The sequence below is a fragment of the Odocoileus virginianus genome, unplaced genomic scaffold (assembly GCF_023699985.2).
Source record: "Odocoileus virginianus isolate 20LAN1187 ecotype Illinois unplaced genomic scaffold, Ovbor_1.2 Unplaced_Contig_23, whole genome shotgun sequence".
Lineage (NCBI taxonomy): Eukaryota > Metazoa > Chordata > Mammalia > Artiodactyla > Cervidae > Odocoileus > Odocoileus virginianus.
The window spans coordinates 872,174-884,131 of record NW_027224340.1 but is presented as its reverse complement, the minus strand read 5'-3'; the positions used below and the strand labels follow the sequence as shown (position 1 = coordinate 884,131).

The window sequence follows — 11,958 nt, the reverse complement described above, 5'->3', positions numbered from 1 at the left end:
ATGAACAAGATGCTGTAAAGAAAAACATTCAGCCAGTGAGAAAGAGCAGTTACAAATGAAAAATATAAGAGGAAAAAGAACAGTTAAACAGAGAAGTTGCAAGATAAAGTTGAAATCTTCCAAAATGTATAACAATAAAACCATTTATCTAGAAAACAGACAATGGAGTACTGTGACGCTCGTCAGCTGGTGCCTCAGAGGCCTCTGTAACAGAGGGGTGCACTGCGACTGGGAACTGTCAACATATTCAATATCCAGTGATAAACCATAGTGGAAGAGAATACAGAAAAAAAAAATCACTTTGCTGTAAAGGCATAATTAACACAACATTATAAACTGCTATACTTCAAAAAAAAAAATGGAAGAAAAGAGAGAGAAGGTCCACATCAGGACCTCAGATATGCAGATGGCGCCATGCTTGTGTCAGAAAGCGAAGAAGAATTAAAGAGCCTCTTGATGAAGGTGAAAGAGGAGAGTGAAAAAGCTGGCTTAAAACTCAGCATTCAAAAAACTAAGATCATGGCATCCAGTCCCATCACTTCATGGCAAATAGATGGGGAAACAATGGAAACAGTGACAGACTTTATTTTCTTGGGCTCCAAAATCACTGTGGATGGTGACTGCAGCCATGAAATTAAAAGACGCTTGCTCCTTGGAAGAAAAGCAATGACAAACCTAGACAGTGTATTAAAAAGCAGAGACATTACTTTGCCTACAAAGGTCCATACAGTCAAAGCTATGGTTTTTCAGTAGTCATGTACTGATCTGAGAGCTGGAAAATGAAAAGGGCTGAGCGCCAAAGAACTGATGCCTTTGAACTGTGGTGCTGAAGACTGAGTCCCTTGGGCAGCAAGGAGATCAAACCAGTCAATCCTAAAGGAAATCAGTCCTGAATACTCATTGGAAGGACTGATGCTGAAGCTGAAGATCCAATACTTTGGCCACCTGATGCAAAGAACCAACTCATTGGAAAAGACCCTGATGCTGGGAAAGATTGAAGGCAGGAGGAGAAGGGGATGACAGAGGATGAGATGGTTAGATGGCATCACTGACTCAATGGGCATGAGTTTGAGCAAACTCTGGGAGATGGTGAAGGACAGGGAAGCCTGGTGTGCTACAGTCCATGGGGTCACAAAGAGTTGGACACGACTGAGTGACTGAACAACAACATCAGGACACATCGTTGGTAATTTCCAAAGCATTCAGGTAAAGAAAAGATCGAGAGAGAAGACATCGCAAAGGTCAGAACTCAGAAAAGCATGGGAATTCTTGGGACTAGAAGCCCAACTTTGTACCTAGTTACACGAACAAGCAGATGTGAGAGTAGTGAGGGCAAACTGCAGACTCCGTAGCTGAATCAAGGAAGAGGAAATCATGGGCTCCAGCGGAGAGAAAGGAGGTGCTCCAGGATGCTCGTGAAGTCGCAGCCCATGCTGACAGCCAGGGCAGTTGGCAGGGTGAGAGGTCCAGGAAAAGATGGAAATAGCAGTTATGCAACAAATCCGAAGTTTGAGAGGAGGTTCACACTTCTGCAGGAGAATCTAGGGAGGAATTAATGACATGTGTGGAAAACTAAGCCCCCCAAAAGGCAATGATTAACTGCAGGGAAAACAAAAGGTTGTGCAAGAAAGCAAATATTTTCCTAGGACACCTCGTTCTCTGCCGAGACCTGTGGGAGTGAAGCTGTAATAGTGTGCCCATCACATTGAGATGGCACTGTGTCAATGGACACAGTGGGAGGCCAGTGGCCTCCCTTCCCCCAGAGGACACCAGCAGGTGACACATAATGTAGAAAAACCAATGAAAAGCAGTGAAAGCATGTGTGCATATCCTTGTGAAACATGCATATTAAATGCCTGAAGAAACAGCTAAGAGAGTTGAATTTGCAAAGGATCAGAGTTAGGCATTGTATTTATTAGTTATTTATTATTGGCCTAAAAAATTCCATTTTTAAAATAATATGTTTGTCACCTTGAAGAGATAAAAATTAAAATGAAAACCTCAACAGACATTAAATGAAGCAGTGCTAGTACTGATCCTTTTGAGTTCAATTTAATCTCTGGCACAATCTGTTATGCATTGGACACTCCCAACTGTTTCAGATGATGCAGAATCAGACAGCTTGGCATCAGGATTTCCAAGTAGATGTGTAAGTTATTTTAAAGCGTAACTTTAAACTGAAAAGATGTAAGAACTTGAATAATTTTGTAGAGTACTGGAACATTTAAAATGGAATGTATCTGACATGTCTTGGTAAGGGGTGTTGGTTTGGGGTTTTGGTTGGGGTGATGTGGCAGGTGGGATGACAAAGATGTCCGTGTCCTAACCGCCAGAACCTGGGAATATTACTTTACTTGGTGAAAAGTATTTTGCACATATGATTAAGATTAAGGACCATGAGATGGGAGATTATCCTGGATTATCCAGGTGGACCCAACCTAACCACATGAAGCTTTCCTGGCTGCAGAAAACCAGACACACAGTTCAGGAGAAAGATTCAATGCGATGTTTCTGGCTTTGAAGATGGAGGAGGAGGCCATGAGCCAAGGGATCTGGCAGCCTCCAGAAGCTGAGAATGGCCTTCAGTTTAAGCAGTCATGGGAATGGGAACCTTGGGCCCACCGCTGCAAGGAACTGAATTCCTGCCCAATGCCCCATGTGCTCCTGACACCTGCAGGCCAACAACCTGAAGGAGTAGGAAATAGTTTCTCCCCAAGAACCTCCAGAAAGGAGTGACAACACCTTGATGTTAGTCTGATGGGATCTGCACCAGATTTCTGACCCCAGAACTAATGTGTTGGTTTAAGCCACTGAGTTTGTGGTAAAGACCTACAGCAACAACAGAGAACTAATACAGTGGTAGGCTTTTCTTGTTTGACATCTCAAACACTTAGAAACCTGAACGTGCTAAATTTATACATGCGGTTTTAAATGTTCAAGAGTGATTAACTACATTCGCAAATGGAAGGGGCACTGATATCCCCAGGACCCAGGGAGGTAGCACGAGTTGGGGGGAGCTGGGGAGGAGCAGGGAGGGCATCCCACATGGACCACTCTGGCCAGGGAACTCGGACAGAGAACAGCCCTTTGTGGGGGTTGCAGGAGCCAGAGAGGGGCTTGGAAGTGGGTCTGCCCTGGATGGGGGGGCGGGGACAAGAGCCACAGGAGCTTCCAGGTCATGGCCCCGCCCCTTGCCTAGCGTGGTGCCCGACAGCTGCAGGTGCTTTACCATCAGTTTAAGGTGGTGGTTCCTCGTGTGGGTCAGTGGCACCAACTTGCAATGGAGTGTTTCCCTGGGCGCACAGCTGTCCAGGGCTGACCCCCACGCCTCAGCCCCCAGCACTATGCGTGGTTCCCTGTGGGGCAGCCCCTTCATGACCACACGGCCAGGAAATTGTGGAAGCTGGCTGCACGGGGCATCCTGCTCCTAAGGACATGCACCAGCTAACCTGTCCCCCCAGCCCACCCCGGTGGGCCCGACCCCGCCACCCTCAGCCCCACCCCAGGGCTGCAGGGAGCTATGCGAGGGGAGGTTCTCACTAGCAGGCACAAGGGCAGACAGAGACCCTGGTTCCCCACCCAACTGCAGGGGCCAGTGCCAAGCTTCCCCAGGGAGCCAGGAGGTTGGCTTCCAGGGGGCTTGGGGCCCTGAGGTGCGCGGATCAAGGTCACGGCTGAGCTCCACGGTATTTGAGAAAGGTGCTGTCCAGGAAGGCAGCCAGCTTCAGCCGATCATCCTGCAGGACGGGAGGGAGGCATGGGGGACGGAGGGGCGCGGCCCACCCTGCCGCCCTCCCAGGCTGGCCGCACCTGGCCCGCACACCTCACCTCGTGGACGAAGCCATAGTGCACCAGCTCAGCGGCCAGGTCTTGGGCACTGTCGGCTGCGGCAGGGGAGGCGGGAGCGTGAGACCCGCAGTGCTACCCACCCGCTCCCACCCCCACCCGGGGGCCACCTCCGCCCCCTGGCCTACTTGGGAGCAGGTCATAGGTGAGCTGCCGATGCAGCCGGTCCTCCAGCACCAGGAGCAGAGTGAGCTGAGGAGGCGGAGGCAGGAGGGTGTGGTGGGCTCGGGGTCGGCCCCGTCCCTCTTCTCCCACACCCGGTGTCTCTGCCGGCAGCAGCCCCCCACCCCCACCCCAAGCTCACGTGCCAGCGCGCCTGGTCCTCGCTCCTCTCCAGGTTACACTGCATCTGGATCACCTGCGGGGGAGATGCAGGCCAAGGTTACTCAAAGGCTGGACCTCAACCTCTGGCAGCAAGGGTAAATGCTGCCTCAAAGGGGCCGGGCAGCATCTGGTAAAAACCAGAGGTGGGAAAAATCTCTAAGGGCAAACTAGAAAGCACATCTCACTGCTAGGAGCCTGCTGAGTTAAGGAAACTTTGAGAGGGTTAGATGCTGAAGCTGGAAGATGCTTTAGGATGTTTTCACAGGTGGAGAGGACACCTGGACAAGCTCTGGAAGGGAAGGAAGAGCGAGGTCCTCAGGAACAGGACAGCGGAGCCCAGAATGCCAGCAAGACCAGGCCTCAGAGTGGGGGCTGAGAACGCACGACTGTGCCCCCACCCACAACAAGAATTCTAGCTGCACTGTGGAGGGAAGCCAGTGGCAGGCGATCAGAAAAGGGGCTGGTGTAGCATCCCGGTGGGGAACAGAGGAAGCCTAGATCAGGGCAGTAACCATAGAGACACACCCAAGGCCAGAGCCACAGCCTCTGGAGACCAGTGGGTATGGACGTGGAGAGGGAGAGGGGCTGAGGCTGCCCAGGAGGCCCCTGGCCAGGGGGGAGCCTTGCAGGAGGAGGGGCCAGGGGAATCCCAGGACCTGAGGACCCTGGAGGAGACACCAGGGCACAGATGTCAGGGAATCCGCAAGCCAAGGAGGGGGGTCAGAGCGGTGGCGTGTGTGGGGCAAGGGTCTGCAGGAGCCTTTCCCTGCGGAGCCTCTGGGAGAGGGGTGTATCTCAGCTTGTACTACTGCCCCCAGGCTCCACAGAGTGATCAGTCAGGACTTGGCCTCTGGCAGCCTAGAAGAGAGCTGGCCCGGAAGACTTGAAGCCCCTGGTAAGAGAGCCCGTCTGGGCAGTGGGCAGGCCTGTGCAGCAGGGGTGGAGGCTTACCTTTCTGGTCTCTGAGTCAAAAGGCTCTGGTGTTGGGGTCTTGGCCTTCGGGGCTTCCTCGGGGGGCGGGGCCAGCACACGAGGCAGCCCCAGGGGCCGGGCAGCAGTGAAGTTCATCAGCGGGTAGATCCCATTCCTAGGGACACGGCGCAGGCTGGTGCCAGCTGGGGGCTCAGGCCCGACAGTTGTCCCTCCCCAGGCTCACTCCAGCCCTCACCTGACGTCCTCCAGGAACTTGTCGAGCTCTAAGCAGGAGACTTCTGAGTACCTGGCGTGGGTGTAAGAAGAATGTGAGGATGGCTGGCCCGGCCAGTGGGGCATGGCTGGCTGGTGGGGAGCAGGGAGGCCTCTGGGCTGCAGGTCACTCACCGCCACTGTAGCGGGGGCCGGGGGAGGCGAGGAATCTCCGCCAGGACCGCGTGTGGGTCCATCGCCTTGGTCTTTTCCTCCACCACATTCTCAGGCATGAGGTCTGTGGGCCGCGGGAGCACACAGGCGGCGGGCCCTGAAGCATGGGGTCCTGCCAGGCCTCCTTCCTCAGCCCGACCACAGGCCCTGGCCCACCCCCAGGCCGACCTGCCCCTCACACTGGTGCTGGATGAAGCAGTGGGCAGCCAAAAGCTTCAGTGAGTGCACCTCGAACAGCACGCGGTGGAAGAGGAGGCTGTGGGCAGAGGGCCGGCGGGCAGGGTCCCGGGCCAGGCAGGAGAGGATGAACTCCTGTGGACAGGGGGTGGAAGTGGGTGCAGCCTCTCTGCTCTTGCCCCAAGCCCCTGGGAGCCTTCATGCAGCTTCCAGCACAGGGAGAGGCATCCTGTTAGCCGCCAGGCCAGGACCTGGTTCTTCAAACAGGACAGTGGACTCTTCCCAGGGCCCGGAGCTGCCTGTGCATTCCTTCCAGTAGGCAGCCCCACCTCAGTTTCTGTGGGGGCTGGCACAGTCATCCCCAAGTGACAGATGAAGGCTGCACGCTGAGGACGGACACCAGCCCCTGCCTTGGAGCCCGGGACTGGGAAGAGCACTGGCAGATCAGCCTGGGCCCGAGGTCAGAGAGGCCCAGCCTGAGCCCACCTGCCTGCCCTACTTTTGGTGCTGCAGGCCAGGCCCAGCTCTGCAGATGGCCTTGAGGGGTGCCTCCCTTGCCCCACATGCAGGCCCTCACTGCCTCTGGGTCCATTCTGGCCCCACATCTGTCTCAGTCCCACCCAGGCCCCACCACTCCCAGAGGCTGTGGGTTAAGCCAGGTAGTCGCTGAAGTCTGGCCACAGAGGTTGTGGCTGCAGCTTCCAAGCATATGCCCTCTGCTCCCACCCACCTTGCCCCCTGGCATCCTCTCAGCCTGTCTCCTGAAAGCTCACAGGCAGGGCTGTGGAGTCGGGCAGACCTAGATGCACACTGGCTCCACCATTCACGTTAAAGGCTCTCCGAACCTGTTTCTTTATAAAACTGGCATAAACACTGCACCCACACTGAAAGCATCTCTTTGTGCTCAGGATGTGCCCTCATGCCATAAGGTCTGCCCTGCAACACGCCCGGTAAGGCCCTCTTTGCAAGGGAAGGGCTGGTGCAGAGGGCCTGGCTCTGACCTGTGCCATCTGCAGGCCTGCCTGAGGCTCCTCACTGCCCAGCCTGGAACACTGACAGCCAACTCACAGGGGCAGGGCGTGTTGCTTACCCGCATGTTGGGGTCACTCAGCGAGTGCCTGGCACGAGTGATGGCCTCCTCTGTGACCCGGGTGTCCCCATTGGCTTGGATCTCCAGGACAGCCATCTGGGGGGCAGGGCAAGGTCAGGCAGGGGGAAGGGATGGGTGGGGTTGGGGGAGCTAGCTGGGAGGAGGGCCCCAGGCTACACTGGGTTAGTACCTCTAGTGCACACATCCCAAATGAGAAGATGTCCACAGCAGTGCCATCAGCAACCTCTGAAAGAGGAGAGCAGGTCAGGATGGGTAAGGCGGATGCGGGGGGCAGGGTGGGGGCCTCCTGGATTCACCTCCATACTCTGGCGGGAAGAAGTGCAGGTTCCGAGGTTCCTCCCGCTCAACACGGATGGGACTTCGAAGATCATCGGGGAGTGCTACGGGAGAGCAGGGGGTGAGCAGACCGGGCCTCTCCACGGCCCCCCATCCCCCAGAGTCCCCACGCACCGTTGGAGAAGATCCGGTGCCACACTGAGCCGGTCCCCACGGGGAGAAAGTGCAGGCGTCAACGTGATGGGGTGCGCAGCATCGTCGGCCCTGTGTTCCCAACAGGTCCCGCCCAGCCCGGCCTCCCCTGTGCCTCCCCACCGACCCCTCCTCCCCGCTGCCCCCTCCACCCCGCCAGCACCGGAGCCAATCTTGATGAGGCCGTTGTGCTGGATGAAGATGGTGTCGCTGGTCAGGTTCCCGTGGATGATGGGGGGGCTGCAGGCGTGCAGGAAGCTGGAGGAGAGAGCCGGTGGAGCTGGGTCAGGGGTGCCAGGAGGCGGGGTGTGCGGGGGAGATCGCAGGCAGGTGTTAGGACAAGCCCAGGCCCTCACCTGAGTGCAGACAGGATCTGTGTGCACCAGCGCTTCCAGGCCTGGCGGTGGACGGACTCCATGAGGTGGGCTCCGAAAGGCAGCTGGGCCTGGGCCACCTGTCCCAGCCCTGCCCTGTGCCCCTCACCATCTCTGTCCCCAACAGCACCCGGACCCCAGCCTGGCCCTGACCCATGCCAGCCCACTTGCATACCCTGGCATTCATGGCCTTGTGGTTCTTCTTGGTCTTTTTGAGGAATTGCTTGAGGCTGCCTGACGACACGTACTCTGTGATGAAGATGACCTGCAAGGCGGCAAACTCACGGGCTCCACCAACAGTGGGTGCCCACTCCCACGCCGCCCACTGGTGCCCCACCACCCCATGGCCCAACCAGGGGCTCACCCGCGCTCGGGACTCTGAGGCATCCAGCCAGTACTTGTGCAGCTTGACGATATTGGGGTGGTCTACCAGCGCCAGCTGCTCAAACATGGTCTGGATCTTCTCCTGGGAAAGGGGGGTACAGTCACCAGGATGATGGGGGGGGTGAGGGGGGTCGGGCAGCGGGCCTTACCTCGTGGACCAAGAAGGCCTTCCTGTCAGCAAAGTGCAACTCGTTCCACACCACCTCCACCCCCTCCTCAGTGTCCATGGCCAGGAACGTGCTCTGGACCCCCGGCATGTTTCCCTGATTCACCTGGGGGTGGGGGTGGCGGGGCATGAGTGAGGTGGTCAGGGGAGGCTCAGTCCCTGCTCACATCCTATCCACCAGCCGGAGGGTGTGAGGCAGGCACTGGCGCTCCAGGGAGAAGCTGGGGACCCAGGAGCAGAGGCGTGGTATCCCTGGGGCTGGGTTGTGGAGATTTGGGGCATGCTTTGGGTTTTTTTGAGGATGGTTCCCAGGAGGCTAACAGGTGGTCTCAGAGGCATGGGGAGGTGATCTCGAGAGACTGGCCCTCAAGGAAGAGGGGATTTCTCACCAGGGTGGGGGCCAGGCTAAAGGAGTGCGAGCACGCATCGAGGAGGCCGTCTGCGCGAGGCTTCGGGCAGGTTCTCGGCCTCCTGGCTCGCCCAGAGTGTGCACGGCCCCGCGTGGCCCCAGGACCCCTCCGCCCGAGGTGGGCGGCGATCCGCCCCGCCCTGCTGTGCCCACCTGCTCCCGCCGCTTCTGCCAGCGGCCGCACGGGCTCTCTTCCAGAATATCGCTCTCGTCCTCACTCTCGTCCTCCCGTTCCCGCTCCCGGCCCCGCCTCGGCACCAGCTCCGGGGCCGCCATGGCTCGGCCGGTCCAGGCCACCGCCCTACGCGCGATCCGCCGCCCTGCGCCGCCGCCGCTCTCCGCCCGTCCTGGCCCCGCGCCCAGACGCCCAGCTGGAAGCGGAGCAGCCGCCACCACCCCTTCGAGCCCCCACCCTGGTTCTGGGAATTGGGAGGCGCGAGCACGCGGCCGGCCCGGGGGGTGGAGCCCGCCTGCCCCGCCGAAGCCGCCTCCCCGGGCCGGAGCCGAAGCTGAGGCTCCACGCACAAGGCAGAGCCCTCGCCGCGGCCCGCGGAAGCCCCACCTGTCCCCGCCCCGAGCCCCACCGAGTGGAGCCCCGCCCCCCGCCCCGCCACACCCACTAAGGCCCTGCCCACTGCATCTCGGGCCCCGCCCTCCAGTCAACAGCCCCGCCCCTCTAGAGGCCCCGCCCGCCTGGGTCCCAGCCAGCTTCTGCTGGGACGCGCAGTTCTCGGCTGCCCAGGAACCAGCCTTAGCCCGGCTACCCGGGCGCGGGGGTTCCCGTGGCGGCCTGAGGCCAGATCCGTCGGGGCCTCCCCGAACGCGCGCTGCCGTGCGCGCCCTGGTCCTGCCCAGCTCTGGAAGCCGCTCGTACTTCCTGCACCGCATCCGCGCCACACTCCGTCAAGCACATCGGGAAACCTGGCATGGGCCCCAGGCTCCCGCCTTGGGGTGAAGCCAGCGAGGAGCAGGTCGAGGGGCAGCCCACGCAGCCCGGGGTTGCACCACGAGGGTCTGAGGTCAGGCCACAGAGAAGCGTCCGTCCCTCCTCCCTTAAGGAACACATGAGAGGGTCTCTTAAGGTGACAGAAAAATACGCAAGCGGTACACTGTAATTAGTGACCCCTACTACTTTCCTGGGCTTCCCTGGTGGCTCAGAGGGTAAAGCGTCTGCCTGCAATGCGGGAGACCTGGTTTGATCCCTGGGTCGGGGAAGATCACCTGGAGAAGGAAATGGCAACCCACTCTGGTACTGTGGAAAATCCCATGGAGAAGCCTGGTAGGCTACAGTCCACAGGGTCGCAGAAAATCGGACACAATGGAGCGACTTCACTTCACTTTTACTACTTTCCTACTATCTCCTTCCTCTCACCTGCTGGGTTCCCACTCACCCTTCACTTTCTCTTTCTGGGGGGAAACGCTGTGGACACAGGTACCCACTTTCTCTCAACCCTGAGCTCCAGTGTCCCCAGTTTGGTCCAAATGCCTTCAGTCCTGCTGGTCTCGGAGTCACCTACAACACCTTTCTCCCCCACATTCTGCACAGACTTAACTCCACTGCTGTCATCCTAATGGGACGAGCAAAGCTCCCACGTTCCACACTCCACTCACCCAAGGTGATCCTGAAAAAATACCACTCACTGCTCAGAACTCTGTGAAAATGGAGGGACCAGGAAGACTTGGCCCAGTGCCACCTGTGCCAACTAGCACTCTGTGATCAATGTCTGAAGTTCCAGGATCATCCAAGACTTAGACCTAAACCCATGGGAAGCAGAGACCATGCTGGATATGGCTGTATGTCACCTTAGGTTATCAATGCTTATTGTCCTTGTTTAATATCTTTTATCTATAATAAGGAGAGAGAATTTTGTGGAAGAACTTTCAAAAAGCTGAAATCAAAGAAGAGAGCTTTGTTGACATACAAACAATTCCTTGTAAACTGTAAAAGCCATGGAGTGGAGTGGGGTACATGCATGTTCAGTCATGTTCGACTCAGTGGCCCTAAAGACTGTCGCCTATGAGGCTTCTGTCCATGGAATTCTCCAGGTAAGAATACTGTAAGGGGTTGCCAGTTGCTCCTACAGGGAATCTTCCAACCCCAGAGCCTGAACCTGCAACTTCTGCATTGGTAGGTAGATTCTTTACCACTGAGCAACCAGGGAAGCCGTTGTAAAGGCCATCAGTTCAGTTCAGTTTAGTCGCTCAGTTGTGTCCGACTCTTTGAGACCGCATGAACTGCAGCATGGCAAGCCTCCCTGTCCATCACGAACTACTAGAGTATACTCATGTCCATTGAGTCAGTGATGCCATCAATCCATCTCATCCTCTGTTGTCCCCTTCTTCTCCTGCCTTCAATCTTTCCCAGCATCAGGGTCTTTTCAACTGAGTCAGCTCTTCACATCAGGTAGGCAAAGTATTAGAGCTTGAGCTTCAACATCAGGACTTCCAATGAACACTCAGGACTGATCTCCTTTAGGATTGACTGGTTTGATCTCCTTGCAGTCCAAGGGACTCTCAAGAGTCTTCTCCAACACCACAGTTCAAAAGCATCAATTCTTCAGTGCTCAGCTTTCTTTATAGTCCAACTCTCACATCCACACATGACTATTGGAAAACCATAGCCTTGACAAGATGGACCTATGTTGACAATGTCTCTGCTTTTTAATATGCTGTCTAGGTTGGTCATAACTTTTCTTCCAAGGAGTAAGCATCTTTCAATTTCATGACTGCAGTCACCATCTGCAGTGATTTTGGAGCCCTAAAAAATAAAGTCAGCCACCGTTTCCACATCTATTGGCCATGAAGTGATGTGATTGTATGCCATGTTCTTAATTTTTTGAATACTGAGCTTTAAGCCAACTTTTTCACTCTCCTCTTTCACTTTCATCAAAAGGCTCTTTAGTTCTTCTTCACTTTCTGCCATAAGGGTGGTGTCATCTGCATATCTGAGGTTATTGATATTTCTCCCGGCAATCTTGATTCCAGCTTGTGCTTCATCCAGCCCAGCATTTCTCATGATGTACTACTCTACATATAAACTAAATAAGCAGGGTGACAATATATACAGTCTTGACATACTCCTTTTCCTATTTGGAACCAGTCTGTTGTTCCATGTCCAGTTGTAACGGTTGCTTCCTGACCTGCATACAGTTTTCTCAAGAGGCATGTCAGGTGGTCTGGTATTCCCACTTCTCGAAGAATTTTCCACAGTTTATTGTGATCCACACAGTTGAAGGCTTTGGCATAGTCATTAAGCAGAAATATATGTTTTTCTGGAACTCTCTTGCTTTTTCAGTGATCCAGCAGATGTTGGCAATTTGATCTCTGGTTCCTCTGCCTT

General features: G+C 56.0%; 1 protein-coding gene across 1 annotated transcript; it reads right to left on the bottom strand.

The window, feature by feature from the left end:
* Positions 1-1,906: 1,906 nt before the first annotated feature.
* On the bottom strand, positions 1,907-9,178 carry NRBP2 (nuclear receptor binding protein 2). Its single transcript, XM_020883640.2, has 18 exons — positions 8,772-9,178; positions 8,193-8,315; positions 8,024-8,125; positions 7,835-7,924; positions 7,642-7,682; positions 7,449-7,543; positions 7,268-7,291; positions 7,114-7,197; positions 6,987-7,042; positions 6,797-6,892; positions 5,709-5,841; positions 5,491-5,593; positions 5,339-5,389; positions 5,122-5,257; positions 4,151-4,204; positions 3,975-4,038; positions 3,829-3,884; positions 1,907-3,737 (listed from the first exon to the last, which is right to left on the bottom strand). Exons 1-18 carry the CDS (start codon positions 8,892-8,894, stop codon positions 3,669-3,671), a joined length of 1,500 nt encoding a protein of 499 aa, XP_020739299.2. The 5' UTR covers positions 8,895-9,178; the 3' UTR covers positions 1,907-3,668.
* Positions 9,179-11,958: the final 2,780 nt, after the last annotated feature.

Coding starts and splice junctions, on each gene's coding strand:
- NRBP2 (XM_020883640.2), bottom strand. CDS start 8,894: ATGGCGGCCCCGGAGCTGGTGCCGAGGCGGGGCCGGGAGCGGGAACGG. Junction 6,893..6,986: donor TTGGGATGTGTGCACTAGAG/GTACTAACCCAG, acceptor CCTGCCCCCCAG/ATGGCTGTCCTGGAGATCCA. Junction 5,258..5,338: donor AAGTTCCTGGAGGACGTCAG/GTGAGGGCTGGA, acceptor CCGTGTCCCTAG/GAATGGGATCTACCCGCTGA.